We start from the raw sequence: 15786 nt of genomic DNA, 5'->3' as shown, positions 1-15786 counted from the left end.
AGGAGGGAACTGTGCTCTAATTTCAAAGCTAAGCAGTTTAAGTGGTGTTAAGAGGTGAACAATATAACAAGAAGTCCCTTGTTTCCTTTCCTTTGAGAGTAGTTTAGTCTGAATGAGATTTAAATGGAATAGATGCTTTTTCTATTAAACAATGGACACAATCTTAACTCAAATCTCTGTGGATCCTGATTGGGAGTTCCTGCTTCTGTTGGAGAAAGGAGAGCATGTCCAGTAAATCCATAGATTTTCCAGGTGATGGAAAAATGATTCCAGATGGAGTTAGACTCCTTAAAAAGTGGGACAGGAAGCCTTAATGTGTGTCATGAAAGAGGCCTACAAAGATGGACGTGGTCTACCAATGGCTTGTAAGGTCCAGTAACATCTCGAGATAAGCACTTTTGACCTCTTAGGCTACGTCACACTGCAGGCGAAAGCGCATAAAATCCGACTTTTTTGACCCTAAACGACCCATATCCGATCATGGTACGACAGTGTGAACAGCACAGATCTGATCTGGGTCACTTTCGTATGTGGTACTGAATCCAACACATATCTGATGTTTTAGAAAGTGACTGCTGTTTGAACGGTCATGTCGCATTAAATCCATCTTTTACGTCACTGACACAAGACAGACCCCAAATAGCGCCGGAGAAGCGCCCGAGAAGACATCGCGAACGCTTCCTGGTCATCCAGTGTAGATATTAGTGAAACTGTTGGGAAGACAACGTTGGAGAAACGTGAACATTTTATTTGTACTGTATAATCTGCAGATTGTGACAGAAATCTGCAACTATCCTTTGAAGCACCGCTCCTCTAAAACAGCAACAAGGATAATTATTAGGCCATATCTAAATAACAAAATAACTTTACAACTTAAAGCAAAATTGGGAAACGTAAAGTCCGAAACAAGTCTTTATATTAAGAGCCATCAGTCAAACAATATTGTTTGGTCTGTGTCTAAACAGAGCACGTTGTGTGTGACGTCTTCTCTTGTGCATGCGGGCCGCTTTGAGGGTTCACACTAGAGCGCGTTTCCTGTCACATTTTATTTGTAGTGTGAACAAGCAGACAAAAAAAATCGGATTTGATCAAAAAAATCAGAATTGAACATTAAGACCTGCAGTGTGAACGTGGGCTTTGACTTTGTAAATCACAAAATCCCCCACACGTGATGGGGACCTGACTGTGAACCTGACTTGTTTATAACAAAGAAAAGCACACCATGCTTGAGCATCTTGTCATATCGAATAAGAAACATAAATAGATATGTTAAACTCATCATAAAAAGCATTTAGTGATCAAGGAAGTTTAGAACCAGAATTCTTTTTGCAGCCACAACAGTGCCCCACCCGATGGTTATTCAAAAGAATGGTAATTAGAAATGCACGCACTTCTGCACGGGCTTCAATTTTTAGGCCTAAAACCTGACACCATCTTCTATATACAGTCTACTACAAGCTCCTATCAGCTGGACTAGGTGGGGGGCAGGTCCAGCTCCACCCATTCTGACAGCGAGCCCCCACTTTGTTTTTCCCAAAAGTGCTGGAAGTAGAAAGGGAACAAACCCAGTGAAATAAACATATCTCAAACTTGTACTTAATAAATATAGAAACATGCACACAAAAAACAAATCCAGAAACATGTCCCCCTTCAGGACGATGTCGGTACTGCAGGTTTTTATCAAAGCGGTTCTGATTCTTCACACTCACCCGATAGTAAACAAACAAACAGCAGCCCATCATCAGGATCAGCTCCTCAAACACACTTGTAATCAACTCTGCAGCTCCTTATCCTCCTCTTTCTTCCTCTCCTCTTCCTCCAGGTCCCTTTCTTTTAACCCCAAAGTCACATTCGCCCTCTTTTCTTTTCTCCTCTTTACATGCTGGTGCTGGACAGCACTCGAAATAATTTCTCCTTTGTTCGTCCCACCTCCTGTGAATCACCTCCTTCACAGTCACATTTTATTTCACCTCTTTTAATTCTGTTAAAGTTCTCCAGGTTCTTGATCCAAAAGCCTCTTATTCTGCACCTCCTCTTCTCTTTTCTGACCTTCTTTTGCCCGCTGCTTCTCTCCGCCTGCGTACTCCTGCTTCACCACCTCAGCCACAGTCTGAGCCTCCTCAGCCTCACCACCTTCCTGAGTGGATCTACAGACCCTCAGGAACAGGAACCCTTTACAATGTATGTGTGTGTGTGTGTGTGTGTGTTTGTCTGTCCCCTCGGTTCCCACAGGACAAACAGGAAATGACGGATGTTGGGGGGGAAACAAGACGTCTATAATTAGGAGCTGAAGGAGCACGGTGACAGCAGCAGGACAAACACTTACAAAGACTGATCACTTACATCTATCACACATTATTTTCACACAAAAAAATTAAAAAGTAATTATGAATTTTCTTTCTTTCTTGCCTTTTCAAATTATGTTAAAGGAAATTCTTCATTTTGCAACACAGATATTTTTTTCTTAAAGCATATAATTGAGAGTAAACGACTTAAAAAGTGTGAATCACAAAAAAAAAATCAAGCAGAGTGGGGCTAAAACTATTAACTGATGAACTGACAGAGAGAAATTCGCTTCCAGCTGTGCTGATCAGCAATGTTTTGCCTAATTATTAAAGGTGAAACAGCTCTAATTTCACTGGTTACACATTCTGCACAGTTCTTGTGTTTATTACAACATACATATTTTTAATGAGAATTCAGCTACAATATTACCAATAAACCCCTGATGGCTTTAAGTGAATCACATTAATCATCGCATAACAGTGCATTGTGTTCTGCTGGGAAACCCTGGGTCCTGGCATTCATGTTGCTGGCACTAACACACAAACACTTCTACAGACCAGCTTGAACTGTGAGTCATGCAAAGCCACTCTAGTAGAGCCAGAGAGCAAAAATATAAAGCTGGAAATGACCATAATAGATCTCCTTTAACATTAAAAACGTAATCACCCGTTTTCTGCCTCATGCAGGAGTCAGCAGTCTAGGTAGAGAGGCCCAGACCTCCTCCACCTTGTCTAGGAAGACAAAATAAGGCACCCACGAGCCACCAGTTGGACATGCTTGAAACTTCTTATCTAGGAGGCCTCCAGGAGCCATCTGGGTCAGATGCCTCAGTAACCTTAATGTGGCGAAATGTCCAAAGCTAAACCCAGACACACACAATGAATCTGAAGCTGGTCGTGTCTCCCAAGGCAAAGTGACTTGTTTTTGTGTTTTTTTTTTTTTAATTAATTTAGTGATTATTACTGGAGGATTGTGGTTCTTGTGTATTGTTTACCAGGTTTCCCAGTAGGGACAATAACAAATTACTGAATTAAGCTGAACTGAACCAAATAGCCTAAATGTGCAAATGTGGGGCTTCAAAACGGGACTTTTGTGTGATGTTTAAAATAATGTCCTTATCTCCAAACCTCAAAACATAAAAATCAAATAAAGAAAAGGTAAAATCACATAACTTAGGTGAGACACAGCTTGCTGCTTTTTTTTGTCTTGTTTTGTTTTTTTGCTGCATTTGTTTTGTTTTTTCATTATGGACTTTGGCAAATCCTGTGTTATATAATAATGGAGTCACAGCACAGTTACTGTAACGCAGGGAATAACATGACTAAGTTCATGTGTGGGAATTGTTCTTACCCCTCTGAGGGTCCAGCCATCAGGAGAGAGGAGAGAGAAGGAGGATGTTTTCCTCTGCCGCTTCGACCTGAAGGAAGAAAATGAGGAAGGAAGACAGACCGATGAGGAGAGGAGAGAAGCAATAAAGGATGAAAGGAACATGATAGCATGCTGTTACCTCAAACAATAACTAAAAGAAGAAAAAAAGATTTTCAATTTGCTTTTCAATTACTGTTTTATTTATTTATTTATTTTTTTTAACAACTTAACTAGGATTTAAAAACTTTTTAAAAAATACAGAAATTAAAAAGTGAGCAGTATTGAAAGCTGAGTTATTTCATTGCACAGTTAGCAACAGAAGATTAAGTGAAAACTAATCTTCATACTTGATGAAAATTAAGTTAATTTTTTTTAAGGTTTGGCTTTTTAACTATGCAGATTGTCACGAAGAGTAAAGGAGGCAAGCCTTCAAAGGTGTGTAAAATATGAAGTGGGCAGAGCTCCACCAGGTGGTTTCTCAAAGTCACTACACCCACGACCTTTTACCCAGTGCAAAATTTGTGTGAAGATCTTTTAGGTGATAATTTTGTGTAGGTTCGGTTAAATTCTTTACTGACCGTTAAATCTTATGAATTTTGAACAGATAAAGGAATGAAGGCGCTCTGGCATGGCTTAGCCTCCATCAGAGTTAACAAAGCTTGGCTTCCATTTATGTGTATGAGGCCGGACATCACTGCTTTTAAAGAAAATACAGGATATTTGTACTTCATTTGTTTTTATTATGGATATCAAACTTTTAAGGTAAGCAGATTATTTGTTTAAGTAGTCAGACTTTCAGCAACAGTAACAAATATAACCCACACAAACTCTTTGTGTCACATTTAGTTTGTAGACTAAACTATAAAGCAGCTCCGCTAAACTGACAAAGTGAAATATGGTGTATATTGGCATAAGGTATGTGGAAATAACTGGTGTGAAACTGCAAGTGTGTTTCCTGTCCTTATAACCTGACAGCTTCCCTCCAACCTGAGCTTCTGCAAGTCCTGCAACTGACTGTGCAAAAATTAGAGATTCAACAAAGTAACAGAAATTGTAGCAAAGGCCAACTTCAGCATCTCCCAGAGCCATCCACTTTTATTTACTGTTAATAGCACATTCATCATTTCTAATCTGAACAAAAGGCTTATGAACGCTGGTGAAGCTGCAGAAGAACGAGCAGACAGAGAGGACACAGACAGCCAGAGACAAACATGTTACATCATTAGAGCCTCTCCCTCTTCTGTCTGTGTGACACAGAGAGTGACAGCAGTCCTGCTCTGTTTCCTGGCCTCTCACCCCAGGAAGCTCCTAACTGTGTCTGTGACTTCAGTATCTACCTTCCCTCTGCTGTCAGTGGCACGGTAACTGCTGAGGAGTTCTCTGATTGGATGTTTCTTACTTAAGGTAGAACTCACTTTTAGTCAGTTCTACCTTAAGAATGAGGCTTATGTAAGGCCTGTGTGGCTCTCTGATAAACAACTATGACAATAAATGAAGTTACATCCAAACAAAGTTGCTCCAGAAGTTCTTGTTTCACACTAAAAAAATACAGACTGGTTTGATAAAACAAGAGCAGCTTTGTATGACTCTCAGATCAGTACAATAATCATTCTTAAAAGGCTTTTATCTGAAATAAGCTGCTGTAAACTAACTTTGTAAACGCAAAAATTACTTCGGTTATGCTGACCTCACTATGAGAAACTTTGGCCATGTATGTATGTATGAACATCCATCACTGTGAAACTCCTAAAGAAAAACTAAAGAAAAGCATAACAGGTCCACTTTATTATTGAAAAATAACTTCATCGGGGTGTCTCATATAATCCTGTCTTGTCAGATGCTGACCGTGTCTCACACAATGTCCACATTAGGAAGTTTTGGAGGGTGCCGGTGGCGTAAATATCAGGTTTATGAGCCTGCTTGGACATTAATGTTTTTGCACTTGGTTTGACCTGCTTTTTCTACTTTGATTTTCACTCGCTGTCTAGATTTAAGTACTAAAGCTGTTAGGAGAAGATCCTTGTTTGGGTTTAAATACATCCCACTCACCAGTAACCCTTTGTGTTGAACAATGACTAGCTGGGAATGACATCTTTGTCTCATTATGCCATAACCCAGTGCCAACTTCTCCCAACAGATGACGCACTCGGGCTGAGGGACGCGCAGTTTTTTCCCCTCTTTTTTCTTTAGATGGTAGACCATTTGTGCTGGTGGTTCATTGTGATTTGATTCACAGAAAAAAAGTGATCATTCCCCCACCTCAGAAGTGATCCCCTTCTCTAACAGAGACTTTGATGTGTAACTCTGTAATAATTCCCACCATCTGGCATCTGCCACAAAGCCTACAAAATATTGATATCATAAATTAAAACCTCATTCACTGTTTTAGATGGTGATTGGATGGTGTTTTAGAGGATGAAACAGGTCTGAATTGGAAAACAGTGAGCAGCTGTAAAACAATAAGATGCAAATGTGTTTACACACAGTGTATGGTGGCAGATTGTTCAGCGATTGCTGCTTTTTCTCAGCTTTCTGTTGCTTCTTCATTGTGTTTTATGACAATTTTCTAACAATGACATGGATGGATCTGAAGTTACAGACGCTACCAGGCATCAGTATTTGTTTTGTTTTTTTAATCAATAGACCAAAAAACAATTTCTGTCTCATCATGGCTCTAAAGTGTGTGTGTGTGTGTGTGTGTGTGTGTGTGTGTGTGTGTGTGTGTGTGTGTGTGTGTGTGTGTGTGTTTGCCTTTATGTGTGTGACTCATTCATTCCTGGGAGTTGCAGGGCTTTTTCCAATAGTGCAAACCATCCCACCCTGGATGAACTCACACACATGCACACGCACGCACACTTGCACACAGAGTTCTGTTTCCATCACTTCAGAGGACATTATGCCGACTTGAATACATGTACTATAACCCTTAATCTAACCTTAAACCTTAAAATGTTTTAAACTCTTTTTTTTTCCCAAGAGGGAGGTGACGTGGTTGAACTCTCCTGCTGAGGAGATCAGAGGTGTGTTTGGCTACACGCACCTCCAGTCTTTCCCTGCCTGTTCTCCTGGTAAATCTTTTATCCACTCATCTGTTTTTAATATCACTTTCTCAGCAAACATTCAGTTTTCAGACTAAAACAGGGCACTATGCTCAAGGGGAGGCTAGCTGTAGTGAGACTAACTGTGGGAGTCATTTTGGAGTTTTACATTGTTCTGTTCTGTTGTTGTCATCATTAATAAACATGCAGATATGAAACTATCTGCAAATCAGTGGACTATTTAGGAGAGGTCCATGAAGTGGTATCAATCTCAAATGTCAAACCAAATCTTTCATTCTTTGTGCTGCTTCCACTTCCGTCAGCACTATAATCACAACACACAGCTCAGGCACAAAAACGTCTCATGAAACCAGCAGAGCGGCGTGCAGTGTGGGTAGGAACAATTATGTCTAAATGACAGACAAAAAATGTCACCTGAACAACATCTTGCATTGTCCCTTGAAAGCAGCAGAACCACATTTCTCCAGAGATTAACTCCCCACACCCAGTTCATCATCTGTTTTATGACTCTTGAGAAGCATTTCAGACATAGCAAAAGTGGTTAAAATACATTACACAGTGTCAGCCTGTTTTAGTTAGACAGCTGATAAACTCATTGTAAAGTACCCGCCAACACCAATCTGCCAAACTTTTCTATATTTCTATATAACGAGTGAGAAATTTCCCTCTGTTGGACTGAACCAGAGCTGAAAGTACTGCACAAATAGGACTGTACTGAGTTCATATCATTCATCCCTTTTTCATTACTTAGAAAAAGTACAAACAATCTTAAATAAATAAATAAATGATTAAATGAATTTTAAAAAGTTGACCAAATTTAGCTTTTACCTACCTAAAAGTAAAATCTTATTGTATGGAAACCATGAATACAGAAATGAACAAATAGACCATTACAAGGAAAAGCTAGGAAAAAATGTTTTAAAGAAAAGATGAAAAATTATCAGAATTTCAAGCACTAAAAAGAAAAAATGCAAACTGCAAACGCACATAAACCACATGTACACATTCTCTTTAACATCTCTTTTGATTTGCGAGTCCAACTTCTGGAATGGGAAGGCTCTCACGGGTGCCCAGGTGCCCGTTGTATCATTATTAAATGTTAATTCTATCTACAGAATTTATTTCTAAATTATATCAACAGAGGTACATCCCATGAGCTGCATAATTAGCAGCTTAATGGGAGTAATCAGTCATTGTCTAAATGTTCAGCTTTCGCAATACAAATGCAGCAGCATTGCATGTGTCTTTGTGTACGGACAGAAAGTTTTCGGTCTCTATGAGCTTCGGAGAAATCATTGAAAGTTCCACGCGAGCAGTAGAAGTTAGTGGTATTCAAACCACACAGGAGAACTGTGACTATTATCACATAACAATCACCAATGTGGTGAAAACAAGTATCAAAGCAGCAGTTAATCATTTGACAGTCAGCCTTTTATGGACCCCTGAAATGTGGAGAAACTTGAGTTACTACACGTACAAGTAACTACAGAACACATTTGCGTATGATTCATAATATTGCTGAAGCCCCAAAGGCAGAATTCCTGCATACAAGAAAGATCTGCCTATCCCACAGAAGAAATGCAGGTTGTATTTACTGCATGCTTTGTTACTAAAACTTTGTGTGTGTAGGTGTTACATCTAAAAACTTGTGTATGGAAGGTCTTTCGGTGTCTTTTTATTAAGCAGGACGAGACTTCCAGGTGTGATGTTTGTTATTTACAAATGATCATGGAAGCTACATCCATCTTTTAAATACAGTATATGATGAACCCAACCACGAGGGGGCCACAAGCCTGTGTACCCCTACTGCCGGTCCCAAGCTCAGATAAATGGAAAGGGTTGCATCAGGAAAGGCATCCGGCCCAAAATCGTTGCCAAATTGAACATGTGGCTCATAAAAAAATGGCATTTCCATATTGGATTAGTCGGGTTAACAATAACTGCCTCTGGTGCTGTTCGCCAACAAGGAGCTTGTGGAAACTGTGGTACTGATGGCTGAAGACAAAGCAACAGGAGAGGGGGAAGGCATGATAGGAGACCGTGAGAGAGAAGGTAAGGAATGAGTGTGGAGATGAGAGTAGGCTGATATATATGGATATATTGTGTGTACAGGAGACTAGGTGGAAGGGAAGCAAGGTCAGAAGCACTGAAGGAAGATTTAAGCTGTTCTATTATGGTGTAGATAGGAAGAGGAATGGAGCAGAGGCAATCTTGTAGGAAATGTATATGACGGTGCTGTGGGGGTGAAGAGAATGCCAGACAGGATCACAAGTGTGAGGCTTGAAATATTCAGTTCCATTTCAATTCAATTTTATTTATACAGCGCCAAATCACAACAACAGTCTCCTCAAGGCACTTTATATTGTAAGGTAGACCCTACAATAACACATACAGAGAAAAACCCAACAATCATATTACCCCCTATGTGCAAGCACTTTGGCGACAGTGGGAAGGGAAAACTCCCTTTTAAATAGAAGGGGTGATGTTGAATGCTGTCAGTGAATATGAGCCACAGGCTGGATGTCAGCAGAAAAAGACTGTTGATTAAAGTAGACTTCAATTGACATAAAAGCAAAGGGACCATAGGTGATGAGGAGGTGATGAGAAGGTAGGTTAGGTATGGCGTCAAATAGAGAAAGGCAGAAAAACACAAATGGTGGTGGATTTTGAAAAAGGATGGAAATGGCTGTGGCAAATATCCGCTTCAAGAAGAGGGAGGAACATCGAGTGACATAAAAGAATGGAGGAAGGTGCGGGCAGGTGGACAACAGCTTATGCAGAAGGTGCCATTTAAAGACACAGGAGACTGTGAGATGGTGTCAGGGGAGACTGTAGCAAAACAGCACTGGATAACAGTCTGTAGGATTACTTTGGAAATCAAAAAGAGGAAGTGAGTGAAGACAGAGGCTGAAAGTTGTAGTTAAGAGTTACAAGAAGAGTGTGAAAGTACAGCTGTAGTGCTGAGAGAAACTTCCAGAAAGGTATCTGATGTATCCTCTGGACAGAGGCTTGCTCTGGAAATAAGAAAGGGACTGAAATTCAGCAGAAATAAAGCATAATACATGTGTACAAGTGAGTGGGAGGCAGATGAAACAGTGAAGTAACAGTGAAGCTGTGAGGAATAAACACCTGAGATCAACCATCCAAAGCAATGGACAGAGCACAAGAGAGCTGTAGAAGAGAGTGGAGGCAGTGTGGAGCAGCTGTGACAGAATGATGGCAGCAAGAAAGAAAGGGAAGGTTTACAAGACAAGTGAGTGAGGCCTGCTATGACGTATGGTTTGGACACAGTGACAATGACCAAAAGATAGGACGCCGAGCTGAACATGTTAAGATCTTCACTGGCAGTGACTAGATTGGACAAGGTTAGAAATGAGAACATCAGAGGCACCACTCAGGGTGAACCGAGTGAGTGAAATGAGTTTTGAGGAGGGATAGTGGATATACTACTCAAGCAATGTTGAAGACAGAGCTACCAGTCAGAGGAAGAAGAGGAAGACCAAGAGAAGACTCATGGATGTAGTGAAGAAGGGGATGCTAGGGATAAGGTGGGACTACCTTTAGTCACAGCAGAAGAAGAAAAACTACAGTCTATGATGAATGCCAGTTAGAGATCACCAGTGGGTAAAATTTTTCAATGCTATACTGTCTTAATTTTAAAATTCCCAATGGATGAGAGCATGAAAATGACCGTGGTGGAACATATCTCAAGTACTTTTTGTTTATTTAAATATTTCTATGCTACACTAATATTTTAGTTTGTACTCTATAACTTATCTAAAACCTTTAGCTAGTTATAATTTTGAAGTTACTGAAAGGTGATAAATTATCCTGTATTTATATGGATGAAGTAGCATCCAGGATATTCAAATAATCTCTCACTGCAGCAATAAAGTGACTTTTTTTTCAGTGATTATGCTACGATCCTCATACTCAGTCATTTTAATTTATATATAATGTTTGTACTTTACATATATGACGTAAATACTTCTACCATTTCAAATGTTTAAAGTCTTTATGAAGCACCAAATTCCAAATATAACACATCTGTATGAGGGCACAGGGCGGCTAATGTTAAAACTCAGACACTGACTTCTACGCTGTGTTTACTGCCTGCCTCACAGAGTAGGACACCTGCACCAAATATGGTTATGGAAGTATAATTTTGTGAGCAGAAGATTTTTTTTAAAAGCTTGTTTTAGAGCAACTTCTGATTTGAGCTCCCAATGAACAGCTAAATTAGAAGTTAGTTCAGCTGATACTTATAAAAAAAATAACTGTCCAAATAGAGAGGCTTGCTTCTAGAAGGACTATGAATCCACACCGCCACACTGAATCCGAAGAGAAGCAGCTCTCCATCCTTCAGAGACTCGCTCCACCTTCTGGTTTGATATTTGTGGAGTGGGATTCGCACAGCAGCGGGATAATGAGGCCCAAACACACATCAAAGCCTTGAAGAACTACTTAAAAACCAAAGTAGGCGTCCCAGCAAACATGAATTTCCCTGCAATCACATGATCTCAACCTCACTGAACATTTATGAAGACCGAGGAAGTTCTTTATGAGATCATCCTGGAGCAGCGTGGGTAAACACCAGCTTCAACAAATGCTATTTTGCATTTAAGTAACCAAAACTAACACGAACTAGCATAACATCACATCACTCCAGAGCTTCAGCTGCTAATTCAACAGTATCAGAAAACTGTGACTTAAACAGCAAACACACATCAGCTCACACCAAACTGTCAGAGAGGCAAACTGTCTGCAGAAGGCTGTTTATCTGAAATGTACTGTGTGGTACAGGTTAAAATCATAGCAAGGGCCTCAAGGACAGAAGCCAGTGTGTGTGTGTGTGTGTGTGTGTGTGTGTGTGTATTCCTTTTTGCTAGCACTAGCTTGAGTTTTACAGCTTGGGAAAACAGAGATCCTGTCTTTTGGTGCTTGAAAGCTTTCTTTTATGGCTCAGAATTGAATGAGGTGAATGAGGTCCAGGTTACGTTCAGGGGTAAAGCTCGGGGTCCTCACAGAGATAGACTTTGAGTCTTGTGTGTGTTGTGTGTGTGTGTTTGCACAAGCTATAAGTCACCCTCATGCAAACTTGTGACTCATGAAGCAGCAATAAAAACCTCTTTCTTTCAGTTTTTTCTCTCTTTGGTAGACTGACTGCCTCTTCAGAGTCTCTTGACTTTAAATCTTCCACATGTATAATAACACCTTATAATTAAACACACACCGGCAGTGATAGGGTTAATCATAGAATTGCATGTCTTTCCCCGAAACTTTTAATACATTTTCTTTACCAAAAAACTTCAGAAAAAACGTCTCAAGCTTCACAGAGGAGCTTCCCCTCACCTCGAACCCCGCTGACATCCATCACCTGCCTGCATCGGACTGCAGCTCCTCCCAACGAGCCGAAAACAAACCCTCTTTTTAAAAAAAAAAACCAACAAAAAAAACCCTGATTAAACAAAAACAGCAGTCGGATCAGCTGCTTCAGTGAGTTTAGCTCTTCCAGTGAGTGAAAACAAAAGTTTCTTCTTAAAATAAATGAAAGTCCAGCTTCAGTGCGAAGATTTGTGCCGGATAACAACTTGAGAGCGATAAATCCTTCCTTTTTCTGTACAGCCGAGTCTGAGCAGCGCCTTCCTTCGAACCTCGCCTTCAAAATAAAAGCATGGGTTGACTTTGAAGATAAAATGAGATATTACTCAAGATCTTACTCACATTTAACATTAACATATTAAATGTGTTTTAGAATGCATTGAGGAAAAATTGAAAAACAGAGACTGTCAAGAACAAATAGTTTAACATTTGTTGTAATGCAAAGTAGTATTATGCATTTCCAGATCAGGCTTATTTTTATTCTACAGTAGCTTTGCATGATTCAGTCAAAAAAAAAAAAAAAAGACTCTGCTCCTTGGTTGCAGCACCACAAATCCTCTCAAACAAGCTGTATTAGTTCTTCCACCTTTACACCAATTTTCTCCTGACTGGATGATACTCACTCATAAAAACAGAGGTTTGAGCAGCAGGTGGGTGGAGCTTCTATGCCAAAGATGACCATATTATATCTGCTCTCTATGACCTCATACATATCCAAAAGTTCAAACTAGAGGTGGGCAGAATAATCCAAATGTTTATATTATCAATAGCAAAGTTGGTATTGTTATCAGACTGATATTAGTGCAATAGAATTGATACTTTTGTTTCCTCCAAGCTTTCAGTATGTAGCCTACTGAATTCTCAAATCTTTTTTAAATTAATTGTTAATCATCTCTAAACCATGCCAGGGTTTAAGCTTTTATTCTGAAAATAAAAGCAGGCTGTTTGTAGAACATCTGAGTTTTAGTAGCTTCTGTTTATTTAAGCCTGGATGCCTCACAGCTCACAAACTATAGAGCTGTCCAGTGGCCTTTATATCAGGGAAGAGTGTTTGTTTCACCACAAGAAACTAAAACCTGTTAGTCAGCTTGAAGCATGTCAGAGTACGATCAGCCATAAAGGATATTTTGATCCAAATTATATTTTGCTACAATAAAAGCTTGCTCATATCCAAATCATCCCCAGCAGAAAGTCATGAAAAGAAAGAAAATAGAAATAACTTTTTTTAAGAAGGATTTTTTATTTTCTATATAAAAGGTACTATAAAACAGTACAATTTCTAAAAACAAGTAGCTTACTAAAATAAAAGTCTAACTATACAAAATCATATCAAACATTTCCAGAGAAAAATAAAAGTTATATTTACAAGTAGGAAATGTTACATCGTCCCTTCCAGCCAACTCAAACCTGCAGATGAACCAGAAATCCTCACTCACGCATTCAGCAGCAACTCACTCTCTTGAGCTAGAAAACAATTTTTAAAAAGAAAAACTCAAAAAGCAAAATACTTTGTTCACGTAAATGATAGTCTTCCATCATTGTACATAACGTTAGCAAGGTGTACTAACATTTATGTCACTTCTTTAAACAAAATATTCGATTTTATGATCCGATAATAGTGGTCATGTTACTTTGTTACACCAACAATAAATCTTTGTCAACAAATATAAGGCATGAGTATGTTGGAAGTATTTCAAAACAAGATGTGCTTTTGAAGAAGGTTTCTCTTTATGATGCAAATGTCTTTCAAGAAACAAGTGGGCACATTTAAATAAAAAAGGCACCTCTTAAACAAGCTTCATCTGATTCTTTATCTTATAGTATAAGTTCTTTCAGTATTTGGTCTTAAATCATGATAATACAAAATAATATTACATCAAAGCAGTCCCCCTTTTTTTGTATTTTTGCATAATGCAAGAACTAAAAGGGCAAAGGACCTTTTTTCACTCTTAAGTAAAGCACAAGAGGAACCTTTTCAGTAATGCAATCGCCATGATAAAATAGGAATAGTAAACATTACCTATGTAAGCCAGAGATTACTAAAAATGAAAGACAGTAGACAAATAAAGCATCTGTTAAGTCCAGCCTGTATGTGGCAGAAGAAATGTGAAATCTTTACTAGATTTTCCTCTCGACTTGATACACCGATAAGCAAAACAGAGAGAAAACAAAGAGACTGAAACTGAGTTACAAGAATCACCACAACCAAAGCAGATCTGAACTGTTTTGGTTTACTTGTTATCAAACATGTTTGGTCAGAGAATAGGGAAGATTTGTTTGGTTATCTGCAGCAATAACAGCTGTGGTCACTGGAAAAGCCCAGAATTGGTGCTTCCCTCTAGAAAGTCTATATCTGTCCCCTTTCTAATGCCATCGCTGTTATGAAAAAAGTCACACAACAAACATACAGCTCCAACCACCGTGTTCTCCATTATGTAATTGTGATAGCTGTTGCTATGACAGCAGCCAGGTGGGTCAAACTTCATGCTAGCATTTTTACCGAAGGTGTGAATGCAAACAGAAAAAGGAAAAAAAAGTGTCCTTGATGGTATGCACTTCTGTGGAGCAGTTACTCTGAGGGAGTTTCCCAGAAGTGTTTGGTCCAAAAGTGCTGACTGATGTCTTTAAGGTGTTTATACATTCAGCAGCTTTAAGTAAGAACTGCTTTGACAGTCCTGGGCAGCAAGTAAACTCTTTGATCAGGTTCTGCTTTATCTTGCATTTTCACATCAAAACAGTACTGGAACAGCTGGTTTGTTACAGCATCACGTTTTGGTACCTGACATCAAGTCATACATTTCTGTCTGCCAATCAGGACACTGTGGCCTGAAGCCATCTTTGGTTTGAAACGGTCACCTCTGCCAACATCTGGAGTTCCAGTCCTTCAAAAATCCTCCAGTGGACAAAAAAAAAGAAAAAAGAACTGCAATTACCAAAGTTTTCTCGTAATCAGTGATTAGCACAATTACCAGGAAATACTGCTCTAGAACACAGTGGCTACTATAGCAATCACAGTCATTACTGTTCTAGAACACAGTGGTACCACAGTTACAAAAGAATACTGTTATAGAATTCAGTGGTTCCATAGTTTTCATAGCTATTTATCAACATTCTAGAATTCAAAGGTTACCATGGTCACTATGGTCAAGTGTTTTACAACATAGTGGCTACCATAGTTACCATGGAATAGTGTTCTAGAACTCAGTGATTAACATAGTTATGACAGATCAGCATTCCAGAACTCAGTTTCTGCTTCCCACTCCGGTTCTTCCAGCTTCGCCTTCTTCACAAAGGCAACTTTTTGGTCCAAGTTGCCACATTGATTTACAAGATGACATCACCAGGCTAGCCTTCTTTTGATTGGCTGAAGGCATACCCCTACAACGATGCCACAGGTGTGAGAACAGCATCATTTTGCTCGAGGTGATGATGGTGGTGCAGCTCAGCTTTGCACACCGTGGCAGCGCTGCAGCTGAGCGATGTGGCAGCGGGTGCCTCTTCATCACCTGAAAGACACATAGCCAAGTGTGAGCACCATGATCACCTTCAGTCTTTAAGAATCATTTACCTTTGTGCAAAAGTCACATGAGGACATAAGTCAGGGAAATTTGGCACATGCATGTTATTGAAAATGTTGCTTTTTCTACAGAACAAACAGCAAAGTTCGATTTTATAAAACATCTGTTGAGGT

At 39.4% G+C, this 15786-nt stretch overlaps 2 protein-coding genes across 4 annotated transcripts in view; both read right to left on the bottom strand.

The window, feature by feature from the left end:
* The window catches only part of arhgef3 (Rho guanine nucleotide exchange factor (GEF) 3), a 35958-nt gene extending 22979 nt beyond the window's left edge, over nucleotides 1-12979 (bottom strand). The window contains exons 1-2 of one of the 3 annotated variants that reach the window (XM_026167387.2): nucleotides 12066-12979; nucleotides 3637-3703 (exon numbers count right to left, since the gene is read on the bottom strand). In XM_026167387.2, coding sequence (XP_026023172.2) covers nucleotides 3637-3703; nucleotides 12066-12100 — 102 coding nt within the window. In that variant the 5' untranslated portion in view covers nucleotides 12101-12979. Of the gene's footprint in view, nucleotides 1-1709; nucleotides 2201-3636; nucleotides 3704-12065 lie in introns of those variants that run through there. The other 2 variants (XM_080301226.1, XM_026167388.2) reach the window with 2 other exon arrangements.
* A 336-nt stretch (nucleotides 12980-13315) lies between these two features.
* il17rd (interleukin 17 receptor D) overlaps nucleotides 13316-15786 on the bottom strand; it is a 35195-nt gene continuing 32724 nt past the window's right edge. The window contains exon 16 of the mRNA XM_026167383.2: nucleotides 13316-15601. Within this exon, the coding sequence (XP_026023168.2) occupies nucleotides 15474-15601 (128 nt within the window). The 3' untranslated portion in view covers nucleotides 13316-15473. The remainder of the gene's footprint in view (nucleotides 15602-15786) is intronic.

The sequence above is a fragment of the Astatotilapia calliptera genome, chromosome 5, assembly GCF_964374335.1.
Source record: "Astatotilapia calliptera chromosome 5, fAstCal68.1, whole genome shotgun sequence".
Lineage (NCBI taxonomy): Eukaryota > Metazoa > Chordata > Actinopteri > Cichliformes > Cichlidae > Astatotilapia > Astatotilapia calliptera.
The sequence above is the reverse complement of the archived record's forward strand: the minus strand, read 5'-3'. Positions and strand labels throughout refer to the sequence as shown.